Here is a 14,610-nt window from a genome sequence, read left to right as displayed (position 1 = left end):
CATCCTGCGCCTCACCCTAACAAAGGAAATAAGTTCTTTTTTTAAAGGCATGTGCTATAGTTTAACTTTCAACAAGATTTATGTTGGAATTAAATTGGCATTGAAATTAAAAAGAGAAGGTGGTCATAGGTGTAGAGGTGCCAGCCAAGGATCCCTTGGAAATGGGGTATGAAATAGTCTCTGTAAAAGCTTGAGGGCTAGTTCACACAATTACTGCATCAGAACTGCGAGCGTCTGCACAGCTGTGCGATGCGTTTTACAGCGATTTCGACGCTTATTTTTTTAAAGCTTAAAAATGGGCTTTCAGGTGCAGCCCAGTGCGTTTGTATGCGTTTTTGATGCATTCCATTGCGATCAGGTGCAGCTAAAAATTTGGCAAGCAGGATTTTTTCTGACTGCACTGGTGTGAACAGAGCACCAGAAATCCCATTGGAAAGCATTGTGATGTAGTTTTGATGCAGCTGCTAAACTGGACGGACTGCATCTGGTGTGAACTAGCCCTAAATGTCCTTGTCCAGAGCCTGTTAAACATCAGACAAGATCACCGGGTATGCATGACATATGCATGACATATGCATGTTCCCTCAGCATTTTACCCAGGGAAGCATTTATCAGACTACGCAGGGTGGAGGTGCGATAATCTGGAAGGGACTATATATCATTTCGTTACTACCTAAATATTGCCAGTCTTCATCGGACTTGGATGTTTTTCCATTTAGAAACATAACCCTGTGTTGAGTGGGTTGATCAAGAATTAGGTTGTGAAGAGCCATGGAAAGCAGCTTAGGTGCCAAAGGAGTGCTGTGACAAATGTGATCCCAAATTCTCAGTTGGGCAGTAGGGTGTTACCTATAAGACCCAATGTCTAATCTATATACATCTGAAATATTCCCTGGGAGGGAGCCTGAGGATCGATTCCCCTTCCAACAAGTTTTAAAAACACATGAAATGATGTGATGTCCACCAAATAAACACGACACCTTAAGAATCAAGTACAGTTTCAACTTCCCCTAATGGGAAGTTTGCTACGTTGTGCTTTAAAAGAATACTCCCAGGGCTGTTTCATACATTATACCATCCGATTTACACAATTTATTTTTCTCTGTAACGTTATGTAGCATTTATGAATACAATTACCATCATCCTTATTCATTAAAGAGCAGTAGCCCACAGCAACCAAAGTTAATAGTTCATTGATCTAAATGCTGGACGTTATGGGTTGCAGCAGCTTGCATGCCATCACTGTTGTCTGTTCTTCCTTGTGAAATTAGCCTGATACTGTTGCATTAATATTCTTCTGGGTTCCACCTGCTATTTTGTAGTAAAGGAAAAATGTAAAGCAAAAATGAGTTTCCCTAATTCTGATTTTTAAAAACAATGCCTTTATTTTGTGTTAAAATAAGCCTATAAGAAACATAAGCATTGCCTACGCATTAACAATATACACAAGCAACGTCAATATACTGACAATTTATTTTTCATACAGAAAGTTTATTTTCTTTCCAAACAGTGCAATAATTTAATTATTATAAAAATACACACAAATAATAGGCAGCTACAGAGCAAAACAATGTAACCTTGGTAAGTGCAGAGACAGTAGACAATACAAATGACTTTAGCCTCTCGAAAGTCACGCATCTTTATCTCTTACAAAGCGATTCACAAAGCCAGATTGACAGAAAGCCAAGTGACTTACACGAAATATACCAATGACGCTGGACCTTTACTGTCAGCTAGTGTCAGTGATACAAGAATGTAACAGATTGATGACACCATATACTTGTGGCACTACATATCCAAGTTTCTTAAAATTTAGCAATCTCTGCTCTTTATAAAAAGTGCAGTTTTTAAGGGACAGTCCCCTCAATACCAATATTTGAGTTAGGTCACATAAGTGGGTGGAATTATTCAGCTTCCTATATTTCTCAGACTCCAGCAGCAAGGTATCCTCCTTTGCATTATGAGGTACAATTAACTGCTATGACAATTTCTAATTTCTTCTCCATTATGAAGAATACAGCTGGAGATGTCAACCACCAAGGCAGATAAGAAGTGGGAAGGACTAAAAGAGAGCCTGTCCCAAGCTTAAAAATTGCAGGTAAAGAAAAAAAAAAAACCACAAACAAAATCAACTATCCAACCCTTCAGTGTTTTGCTATCATTAAATGATTTTTCATTCACTTGCAATGTGCCTTTGAACTAAACAAAATTTGACTACTCCAGGAAGAGTCAATTCCCAAGCAAAGCTCCCTCCCTCCCCCTGGGAGTGTCTAATTACTCTCTGTGCTGGTCCACCACCTCTGCCCCTCTCCTCACGGCCCTGCATAGCAGTGAAGGGGAATACTACAGAGTGTCACTTGAGCAACAGCCAAGTTTGCTGAAATCACCTTCAAGATGGCAGCTCCCAGCAGAAATCTCAGGACTTTTGCATATCTACAATATACTCTGAATGGTCATTAACATCTTAATGATCAGAAAACAAAAGGGAACTATGGAAACAATTAAATGTACATTCTACCAAAGCTCCACCAGAAACAAAAGAGAACAAAATTTTTGTATTAATAAACTATCATCCAAATAGACTTCCAGATCCTTGAAAAGTGGAGAATCAACGGATCAGGGGAAGATGGGTAAATTATGTCAGCAGTTCTGAAGTTTGTGCTACACGGTGATTTTCAGTAGCTCGGTCTCCATACTAAAAGCACTAAAGATTGATCACTTCACAGATGGGACAAAATGCCCCTTATTGCTATATACTACTTATGAAGTGACACAACAATTTATCTTGCATGATTGCACAGTGCTCAGATTATGTGGGATTGGTCACCACTTCATGCTACTCGTGTAACTTATACCAAAGGAGGCAATGTGATCCATATGTTGAGCGACTGAATACAAGTCTTAGAAAACCATCTCTGGATCATTAGAAGCATAATTAAACTGTCCAGAGGCAAGCTCTACTTTCCTTTCCCCCATTTCTTGGAACAAAGGTCTTATTTAAAGTTTAGTTTTGTTTGTCCCACAAACACTTAGCAGCATTTTTTTCTGACATTGCTATAATAAAACAAAATGGCAACAATTTGCAATCAGCAATAAGAAATACAAATAACACAGGGCTAGCGAGATAAGGCCACAAAGAAATGACTTAACTTGTCACGTGCTGTTTCACAAGAGATAATAAAAGGATGTTTAGACTCACTGTAAAATTATTTCCTTGAGTCCACTGAGAGACACAGGAAGTCATATACTGTCAGTCCACAGCTGCATTGGACACAGACAAATAAAAAAACAAGGAATAAGCCTGCTGCCCAAGACCATGGAAAATAATGGCCAACAACTAGAGAGAAACTACTCCATATGGGAGGCAGCACCAAAGCTCTAGAGGCAAAAAGCTCCTAACTAGTCTTATGTAAAGTTTATGCCCAGGCATTTTTGTTTTGTTTTGGATGGTGTGAGCAAGGATATGAAAACCAGTCACGTTTTTCCTGCTCACTGGGGCTCCCATAGAGATTTCCTCTCACTTGCTGTCACAGAGTCACCAGATAAGTAAAGATCCAACTTCTAATCCTTCACTAAAAAAGTTGTGGCTGGACATACATTGCATTGTCTACTTCGTAGGTGAAGGCAGCCTTGAGTCACAAAAAGCAAAGTTTACAATTGGATGAATACATAGTTCATTAGCTTTACCTTGCCCAAAAAAGGCTAACGAATGTGCAATGTATATATCTAATGGACACTGACTAGAAATTTGAGGAATGTTAACCCACAACTAAATTCTCAATAGAAAATGAATTAGCAGCCTGTCCCTAAATAATAGTAAACAGTATTCAATCAAAAAACTACTTTTTATGGTATTATTAACCTTTGCATCCCCCCCCCCCCCCCACAAGGGTTAAGTGCTCATTTTTGTCTAGGTGCTGAAAAAAAAGTTATACTCACCAGACCATCCGAGCGGACTCCCTGATGCGCGTCTCCTCCTCACTGCACAAACGGACTGCTTCTCGGCGTCCTCACATCTATACACAGTCTATGCACAGTGTATAGAGTGTGATGACACCTTAGACCGCAACAGCAGAGGGGAAGAGACCGCGGCCTAAGAACAAGCCAGCTCGGATAGTCTGGTGAGTATAACTTTTTTTTAGCACCTAGACCAAAACGAGCACTTAGCCCCACTACAATGGTTAATAAAAAAAATTCCTGAAGTTCTTCTTTAATAAACTGCCAAGTTTATAAAGTAAAAGTTTAATTTCCATGTATTTTTGGCAGGGCACATCTAAGAGCCAGGGAATATATATCTCCATTAAGAAACCTCTAAATATATATCTAATATATCTAATATATAGAAGGATGGTGAGAGTCTAGCTGTAGTGGTAAATTACAATGTGGTCCAAACAGGCAGCTGTCGGGCCTTCGGCTCAACCAAATCTAATTTATCTGCAGTAGTACCCGGATTGCAACAAATTTCAGCATGGGAACCCATAAAAAGAAAAAACCTGAGCACCCAACTATAGTCTGCCACTGGCCTCCAATATACCATAGTATATTGGAGGCCAGTGGCAGACTATAGTTGGGTGTATTTAAAAACAGGGCCTACAATTAATACATCATCTCAAACATCTCTTCTGAGAAGCCATTAAACTTTTTTTACCTGGACTTATCAATGTAATCATGTTTACTTTTGTCAGCTTGTGTTTTGGGTTTATGGGCCCTTTACTTTATTAGAAAGGACACCCACAAGAAAAAAAAAAACACTTTATTCAATCTCTGTCATTCAGACAGGTTTGGATGATAGTGCAGGGATATCAAAACACCCCCATTCATAAGGGAGACTGACTGACTATGTTTGGCTCACCTTCTACTGTTTCCTACTTGAAAAGCTGAGATTGTGATCGAGATATCGGCTAGCAGCTGGCTGCATTATGATTTTCTCACCTTTGGACTTAACTTTGGCAAATCATTTTTAGGCGCAGTCCAAGATACTGGGACACTCACTGAACTTTTCGAATTAGATTTCATTGAAAAATGTATGAATCCTGGGTGAAAGTTGTGTAAAAAAATGACAAATAGACACCACAGTCTGCTATATTAACCATTAGACAGAAATCACATGCTGTGACTCAGACTGGGCAAAATGGTTTGTGAATCTAAAGAAATGCAATTTTAATAACACACAGAAATCTTACTAAGCAGAACTAATTTGTGTTTGGAGTTAGACTTCGGAAAGGTTAAAAGGTTGTCCAAAACATAACAGCTCTTCTGATCCGAGACATCACACTTCAGGTAATGTATGTTGGTCTAGTAAACTGAGTTAAGCGGTTACTTACTTACCAACCTAATGACATAATGAGTCATAAAACCACCTGCATTCCACATAACACATATTAGTGAAGTTACCTGGATGCATTTCTATTCAGAAACATTAGAATCTGCACTCATCTGCCGCTTTATGGACTGCAGTTCATGTGATATTAGGAGTCTGCTGTGCTTTGTACAGGGAGATTGTTAGCTTAGTCTGCACTGCAAGGGAAGGCACGGCAAAGATATGGTCCAATTGGCTTGTCTTCCCTTCCTTTTCATTCCTGATCTACCTCTGAGCCCCTTCTCCTTTCTCTTTTTTGTCCTTTGGGCTCTTAGATTTTGCATCTTTAGGAGAAAGCAATTTAAGAACTTTCATTGGTTTGAGTTTTCCTTTCTTCTTCTTTTGAGGATGTGCATGAAAATCTGAAAGAATAGAACAAGGAATGAGATGCAGATAAAGGAACATTATTAAGTAAAATCTATGTATACACTGGTAGTTTAATTCTATTAGATGGGAGTGACTGGTGGCAGCATATTAAACAGAACTCAAGGCAAACAGCTAAATACCAACAATACTATTGAACTTCATGTCTATAAACTGTTTTACCTGCCAAAGGACTTATAACTCAACCAGTCTTGTAATTGACCAACCTCTGCCACGCTGCATAGACAGGCATGACACCATTAATTCCTATTCAATGTATTATTTCATGGGGATAGATGGTGCTTTTGTACATATTTCTTTATTTTGGTTAGGACTAGAGAAAATACCTTTAAACCATTTTCACTTTTTAAATCAAGTAAATGTGAAATACTGCCTGTGAATTCTATGCTCCATGTATTTATATTACTGTACGAATGTTAAATAAAAGAGAACCAGAAAATCTGCCCCATTAATGTGTGCTAATACAACCCATCTAGAAATCATTCCTGAAATATTTAGTTCATATTTTGTTTCTTACCTTTCTTTTGGATCATGGCTTCTATTAATTTATCTTCTTCTTCCTCCCTAAAGAAAGTAAAGTAAATATGGTGGATCTGATAAATGTATTAATAGGAATTGTGTTTTCATTCTTTATTATTGCCATCTGTAAGACAGCATGAGGATATAGCCTGAAAGTCTTCACTTTGAATGAGCAAGGATTGAAACGGCAATTAACGGTTTTATAATCACAGAAGTTAGAAATGACTGTAGTGATGTAATGTGGATCACATGATAGCTCACACCAAGAAGAGGACTTACACATGTAAAATATTTGCTTTGAAAACAAAAACATAAAATAAATAAAAGCAAAATACCTGAAATGTATTCAGTGTTTTATACTGAAATTACTGGATATCTTGGTTTTTAGAACCTGCATGATTTACAGATGTGATTTCACCATGGCAGAATAATGCTGTGGTGAGGTATGCATTTCTGACCACACAACTCTGTGGGGATCACATCAGCTTAATTAAAGATGTACTCGGGACACACTAAAAGTTAATTATCTGGATTGCAGCATGCCTACCTGCCTCCCTCAACTTACATATATCCTAGAGTGGTACTGCGTTGCATAGCACTGGTAAAAAGGTATCCTCCATTCTGGTGGTAGAGACCAGTCACCACTGCATGCTTTCTGCTCTCCTTCCTTTCCTTCCCCTCTGCAGTTCTAATAAGGCAGTCCTGACCCCATTGTGTCCGTGCTCCCGGCAAAGGGCAGAGATCTGAAGTGGGAGCTGGAGCACTGTATCCAGGCTCTTCCTGCTCAGCCTATCTCCGTCCTCTGCCTCCATGGTTATTATATCTCCCCCCCACCCATTTGCCTGTGCCACCCTTCCACCTTGCCCAAGTGTCATCAAAGTATCTTTGATGACATCTTAGGGGCTATGAAGAACAAAAACGCAACGCTACGACAAGGTAAGTAATAAAGTAAGGAGAAGTGGGACCCTCAGCAGGAGGAAGGGAGGGTCCCATTTACATCAGCTGGGCTGAACAAGAAAAATCAACCGATTCCCCCATTCATGCTAAAGTGTATCCTGACCGCTATTGCATTAAGTAGACAGTGGCTACATATGACTTGATGCACTCATTGTTCAGCCAACAATTTTCCACACAGTTCCTTTGATTTATCAGTGAACATTTGTGGAGCCAAGTGGTGCCACAGGGCCAGCCACAGCTCATATTATGGCAGATTCATCAGGAATCAGTAGGCAATCAAGCATCTATGGCCAGCTTTAGGTACTGATTTGAGGATCCTTTTAAAAAGGGGCAGAAGGACCACTAAATTAAGCCATTCACACAACTTATAAATAGTAGATGTTAAATTATATAACATAACCACCTAGCACTGTAACATACTTCTTGAAAAGGTTTTCTTCATGTTGATACAAATACAAATAAAAACCTGTTTTGTGTAATTCTTAATATAACACAAGTTCAGTTAGCACTTTTCACACTGAATACCAACATTGTAATATACAGTGGCTTGCAAAAGTATAATGGATGGATTCTTTGGGGGTTTATCATTTGATTTACACAACATGCCTACCACTTTGAAGATCCAAAATATTTTTTATATTAAAACAAACAATTTAACAACATTTAAAAAACATACTTAATATTTACATAATTATTCAGCCCAAACCCCCCCACACCCCACTCCAACTCAATACTTTGTAGAGACACCTTTTGCAGAAATTACAGCTGCAAGTCTCTTGGCACTTGGCACTTCTAGCCACTGGGATTTTTGCCCATTCTTCAAGGCAAAACTGTTCCAGCAACTTCAAGTTGAATGGTTTTCGCTGATGTACAGCAAATTTCAAGAAATGCCACAGATTCTCAATTGGATTGAGGTCTGGGCTTTGACTAAGCCATTTCAAGACATTTAAATGTTTCCCCTTAAACCACTTGAGTGTTGCTTTACCAGTATGCTTAGGGTCATTTGCCAGTCCCTGCCGATGAAAAACATTTAAATGATAATATTCTTGGGGTGATGAGGTCTTGGGTTTGCGCCGGACATGGTGTTTTCCTTGAATGCAAAAAAGCTCCATTTTAATCTCATCTAACCTAATAATGGATTTAATGGTGCTTAGTGGGATGTTCAAAGTTTCAGATTTTTTTTTTTTTATATAACCAAATGCTGATCTGTATTTCTCAATAACTTTGTCCCTGACCTGTTTGGAGAGCCCCTTGCTCAGTGGTGTTGCAGACTCTGGGGCCATTCAGAACAGGTGTATATATACTGAGATCATGTGACACTTAGATTACACACAGGTGGTCTTTATTTAACTAATGATGTGGCTTCTGAAGGTAATTAGTTGCACCAGATCTTATGTAGGGGCTTCATAGCAGAGGAGGTGAGTACATATGCACGCACCACTTTCCAGTTTTTTTTTTAACAAGTTATTTTCTTGATTTCCCCATTTTGGACTATTATGTGTATGTCCATTACATGTAATCCAAATCAAAATCCATTTTAATTCCAGGTGGTAATGCAGCAAAATAGGAAAAATGCCAAGGGGGTGAATACTTTTGCAAGCCACTGTAAATATCACGTAGTTCGAAAACACAGAATCAATGATTAAGGAATGTAATGTCAACAGCCAAAAAGATGGGATTACTTCCAGTAAGACTTTAATAGACAATTCTGGGTTAAATGAAACCTGTATAAAGAAAGTATGGAGGCTGCCGCCATTGCTGACCTCTGCTTATGAAAATGCTTGATTAGTTGATACCTCGCTAATCCAATGGCTTCTGTACTTTATAAGTCACTGAAGTACACAAAAGAGGAGTTCTGACTTCGCTCTGAATATCATAATCCTTATACTCGTTCCAGGTCAGTGTTTCCAAGTGCTGAAGCCAGAAACAGTCAGGCAACTAGCATATTCAGACAAGCATTGGCTGCCTCCATGTTTGTCTAACCACAGGTTTCCTTTAACTGTTCTATACACAGTGGGGTGTACCTTTGCTTGTCTTCGTCCATGCACTTTACTATGGCATTTCTCTGCTCAATGAGTGTCACCAGTTCTTGCATTAGTACCTGCTCCCTCTGCTTATCCTCATCCAGCCAGTCTTTCTCTGTGGGGAATTACATATGTATTAGTGAAATGGAAACTCACACTGGTACCTTTATTGGGCTCTTGCAGAATTACACCCCTATGTCTGAAAAATCATACTTGTAGTAAATCTTACTTACCCACAGAACCCACTTGAAAATATCTGCAACTTCTCCAGTGATCTACTCACCTCAATTATTGTTTTAAGGGTTTCCCCAATTACATCAGCAAAGCCAACACATGATTCTGACCGCTATAGCAGCAATAGCAGAGAGGGGAAGTGACTGATAGAGGAGCATCATATGTTAACAATAAGGTGGTGCCGGTGACTATTTTTCTATACATTAAGTATCCTGAACATCTAAAACTGACAGTCATTTTTGGGGAAGCTATACTAAGTTGCACAATCTACAAAAGAAAGAATGCAGGAATATAGCTTTACATACACTATCCCATACATACCTGGTTTATTGAGGAGACAGCGAAGCTCATACTCTACATCTGCCTGACGCTGCTCTAAGTCTTGCTGTTTGGTCCTACAGTAATAAAATTTACAATATTAAAAAAATAATAAAACATTACAGGCATAGAGTTCCTGTAACTTTCTTCCCGACTATTTTTTTACACAGCACAACAAGCGGCCTTCTATATCCCAAATAGGATGTTAAAAAAAGTATTACAATTTAAGTAATAGGTGAGTTAACAGTGCCCAGTGTTATTATACACTATATATATACCTAAATAAACTTACGTGTATACAAGCTCAGACTCCCTTCTCACAAGAGCATGCTTCTCCTGAATCAGCTTGAACCAGTCTACCAACAAACGGTCCTCTTCTGAATCTGTGTGAACAGGACACAATTACACATTGGTCTCTTCATTAATAGTGTTATTCAGCACTCATCTCTCTCCTTACCATCCTCCATCCTTCGTAGTTTGTGTTCAAGTTCTACCCCACGTCTTTCTAGCTCATCCAGACGCAGCTCAATCTCCTCCATTTCCATTTGAATCTCATGTTCTGGGATGTAGTCATCAGCCTGAACCTGGTGGTGGAAGTACACAAGTTCATGAGCGTAAAAAAAAATGATGAGCCACTGAACATATACTAAAAAGACTTGTATATGTTACAAGTCTGATGATCAGTTCCTCTCAACCAAACAATTGTTAATAAATGTTCTGCTACTTACATAGGATTTTGTCTTACCTGTACAATCCTTTTCTTGAAGTATATTACAGGACACAGGACGTATTCAGGAACATAGGGTTATGCTGCCCCTTCAGGAGATTGGAAATTGGAAAAGCAAAGCTGTAAGGACAGCCCTGCCACTCCCTGCAAGTCTTAGTTTTGTAAGCAAGCAATAATAGGGGTGGATCACAAGAGAAACACAGGGGAGGAACTGGTGTCCTGTAATACGCTCCAAGAAAAGGATTACACAAATAAGAAAAAAATCCTATTCTCTTTATCGTACATTACAGGACACAGGATGGTATTTAGGCATGTCCCTTAGCCATACAGTTGATGGGTGGGAAACACAGCAAATTAAATGCCAACAGGCACAGGTAAACACAAGTTAACAGAAAGGGCTTGAGGGAAAAGGTTTTTCAAAAAACAAAACACGGAACAGAGAAAAGACATTCATCTCTTAAGGATACCAGCAAGAAACTGAGGCTTGCTGGGAGTGGGAATTATGTATGGCTGTCCTAACAGCTTTGCCAGTGTCCAGTCTCCTGAAGGGGGAAGCATAACCCTACATTCCTGAATACCATCCTGTGTCCTGTAAGGTATGTTAAAGAAAGGACATTTTCAGAATACTTGTTTAAGAGTATGTGGGAGCCGCTTAGCTCAGTAGTTTTTTTTTCTTCTAATTTCTTTATTTTAAAGTTGTAGATTCCAGCAAGTAGACATTAGGCATCAAGATACAACATATATCAATTGAATGAACACACAAACAAAATATGACACATTCGAAATAAAGCATGTTGAAAACCATTTTTCAAAGTTTCCTCTGTTGTCCTTTCAGTGCGTCATTGGTGTCTAGGTTTTCCACCGCCCAACTGCATTAATATAGCAGCTTGTTGGGAGAATGTACTATTTATAAGAATGTTATTTTTCAACACAAAACAGTGGGGCACAATGTAGAAAGAATCACACTAGGAGGGAATCACAGGGCAGAGGGCAGGAGGCGCTTAAGTTGCATAAAGAACACCAGTTCAGCCATTAGCAAGGAGGAGGCTGGAGTGTGCAGGAAACTTTATGGTTCAATTAACTTTCTCCATGAACTTTGGCAAACTATAAGCCCACAGTTAGTGGGCCGGTGGACTTCCAAAACAAGGGAATACACATTCTTGTCACATAGACAAGAGCTGGATATCATCTCTATAGTAGGAACAGACTGCACTTAAAAGGGGAGGGTGCAGCTCTGTTGGGAAGGAGGTGGTAAAAAGGTTAGAGGAGCTTCTAAACTAGATTCTGGGGGGAAGAGATCAATAAGGACTGAGCCAGGCAATAACCTAAGATTGATTGGGAGGAATAGGAAAGTAGAGGGGGGATGCACAAGATTTGGAGGCATGCAGCAGTAGCCAGATTATGGGCAACATAAAAATAGTAAGCACAAGCGAAAACGTGAAATGGATGTTCACCAATGCTACCCTGTTTCCCCGAAAATAAGACCTAGTACTATTTTTGGAAATTGCTAAAATATAAGACCTACCCCGAAAGTAAGACCTAGTTATGACCATTCCCAGGGCCGGTGGTGGCATAAGTGGGAACTTGATGAGCCGTGGGAATGATACATGTAGACTTTTCTACATGATTAAGTGTGGATTGTTGTACATTAAAAAAAGAAATAAGACCTACCTCGAAAATAAGACCTATTGTGTTTTTTTGAGCCAAAAAAAAAATAAGACAGTGTCTTATTTTCAGGGAAACACGGTAGAAGCCTGTCAAACAAATTGGAGGAATTAGAACTCTTAGTACTGAGAGAGGAATATGATCTTGTGGGAAAATCAGAAACTTGGCTAGATGGCTCACATGACTGGGCAGCATCTATCAGGGTTTATTCTCTATTTAGAAGGGACAGGGAAGGAAATAGAGAGGGAGAAGTATGCCTGTTTGTCATAAATGACCTTACAGTGAATGTAAGGGAGGATATTGCACAGAAAAACCGGGATCACGCTGAGTTACTATGGATAGAAGTGGAAATGAAGGATAAGAAAGGTAAACTACAGGTGTGAATATGCTAAAGGCCCCAGAACGCTGGGGAGGAGGAGGAGACTCATCTATTGTCACAGATAGAAGTAGCGGGAAGGCAAGGCAATGTCATAATAATGGATGACTTTAATTACCCTGATATAGATTAAACTAATGAAACAGCAAATTCAAGAAGGGTCCGTCAATTCTTGAACACTCTCAATGATAATTTTATGGGACAATTAGGGGAAACCCCTATGAGGGAAAATGCTCTGCTAGATTTATTAATTACAAATAACACAGAGCTGATTACAGACGTGGAAATCAGGGAACAGTGACCACAGAATGATAACGTTCACTGTAAACTTAAGCAAACGCCGTAAACACATACTATGCGTCATAGATTGGGATTTAATCTTCCTGAATATGAGTACTGAGGAGAAAAAGGGAAGTTTCAAGGATATCTTAAATAACAAAATTGGTCCGTGCATTCCGTTTACAAATAAATAAAAAAAAAAGACGAAAGTAGTACTAGTACAAATAGCAAGAAGGTAAGGACAGATAAAGTAGGCACCATAAAGGATGACAAGGGGAGGTTAGCCACCAGCGACAGGGAGAAAGCAAATGCGTTCAGGAATTCTTTTCTTATGTCTTTACATACGAGATGGGCATGGGCAGCGATCAGGGCATCAGCTGCAGAAAAAGTAGTACCGGTTTTCACGTATCTCAGTGGCTGTCAAAGAGCAGAGTAATACAGAGGCTAGTATGTAAACAAATCCCCAGGACCTGATGGGTTACATCTGAGAGTACCAAAGGAACTTAGCCAGGTCATAGCCAGACCCTTGTACAACATTTTTATGGACAGTATAATGACTGGTATGGTACCGGTTGATTTGTGGAAAGCGAATGTGGTACCAATATGCACAAAGGGGACGAGAAGTACACTGGGTAACTACAGGCCTATCAGCTTAAAGTCAATAGTGTTCAAAATATTCAAAGGCCTGATAAGGGACTACATACAGGAATTTGCGAATAAAAGTGGTATTATAAGTAGTAACCAACATGGTTTCATGAACGACCGTTCTTTTCAGACCAATCTATTAACATTTTATGAGGAATTCAGCATTAATCTAATCTAGACAGAGGAATACCAATAGACGTGGTGTAGCTGGACTTTGCTAAAGCATTCGACACAGTACCCCACAAATGTTTGACTCACAACCTTAGGCCTATCAGTTTGTAGAAATAAAACTGATATCATAAGTAGTAACCAATATTTTCTTTCTGTTTGCACATGGGTGGAAAACTGGCTGGTTTACTTCATAAACTAAGCTCTATCCGGTTGGATGAAATTGCATGTACATGGGTGGAGAACTGGCTGCAAGAACAGATCCAGACGGTAGTAATAAATGGGTCTTTTTCTAATTGGGCAAAGGTTGTGAGTAGGGTGCCCCAGGGTTCCATCCTGGGACCGATCCTGTTCATCTTTTTTATTCACGACAGAGATTAGACTAAATAGTTTGATTTCAGTTTTTGCGGACGATACGCAACTGTGAAGGGAAGTAAGTTCCGAACAGGAGATATTTGCACTCCAACAGGACCTAAATAAAATTTAAGTATCGGCTACAAGATGGCAAATGTGATTTCAATGTTGAAAAATGTAAGGTTATGCACATTGGAGCAAAGAACATGTCCGCAAATTACTACTTGTGGGGTGCTACATTAGGGAAGTCGGATATGGAAAAAGACCTGGGGTGCTCATAGATCACAGATTTGCCAATAGTAAGCAATGCCAAGCAGTAGCCAGCAAAGCAAACAAAATATTGGCGTGCAATAAAAGAGGGATTGTAGCAAGGGATAAAAGAGTAATACTTCAACTTCATAAATCATTGGTTTGGCCTTATCTTAACTATGCAGTGCAATTTTGGTCGGCAACTCTCAGGAAAGACATCCTTGAGCTGGTAAAAGTTTAGAGCATGGATACAAAATTAAAGGGATAGAAGGCCTGAGTTATGAAAATCGCCTCCAGAAATTCAACATATTCACCTTAGAAAAGAACCGATTAAGAGGGGACCTTATTGCAG

The 14,610-nt window shown here is 39.3% G+C and overlaps 1 protein-coding gene across 1 annotated transcript in view; it reads right to left on the bottom strand.

The window, feature by feature from the left end:
* Positions 1 to 5,386: 5,386 nt before the first annotated feature.
* Positions 5,387 to 14,610, bottom strand: part of MICALL1 (MICAL like 1) — a 29,675-nt gene continuing 20,451 nt past the window's right edge. Inside the window, exons 10-15 of the mRNA XM_018572578.1 lie at positions 10,253 to 10,379; positions 10,088 to 10,178; positions 9,799 to 9,872; positions 9,244 to 9,358; positions 6,261 to 6,307; positions 5,387 to 5,721 (exon numbers count right to left, since the gene is read on the bottom strand). Of these exons, the coding sequence (XP_018428080.1) occupies positions 5,585 to 5,721; positions 6,261 to 6,307; positions 9,244 to 9,358; positions 9,799 to 9,872; positions 10,088 to 10,178; positions 10,253 to 10,379 (591 nt within the window). The 3' untranslated portion in view covers positions 5,387 to 5,584. The remainder of the gene's footprint in view (positions 5,722 to 6,260; positions 6,308 to 9,243; positions 9,359 to 9,798; positions 9,873 to 10,087; positions 10,179 to 10,252; positions 10,380 to 14,610) is intronic.

The sequence above is a fragment of the Nanorana parkeri genome, unplaced genomic scaffold (genome assembly GCF_000935625.1).
Source record: "Nanorana parkeri isolate BGI_ZX_2015 unplaced genomic scaffold, ASM93562v1 scaffold2078, whole genome shotgun sequence".
Taxonomy (NCBI): Eukaryota; Metazoa; Chordata; class Amphibia; order Anura; family Dicroglossidae; genus Nanorana; species Nanorana parkeri.
The sequence above is the reverse complement of the archived record's forward strand: the minus strand, read 5'-3'. Positions and strand labels throughout refer to the sequence as shown.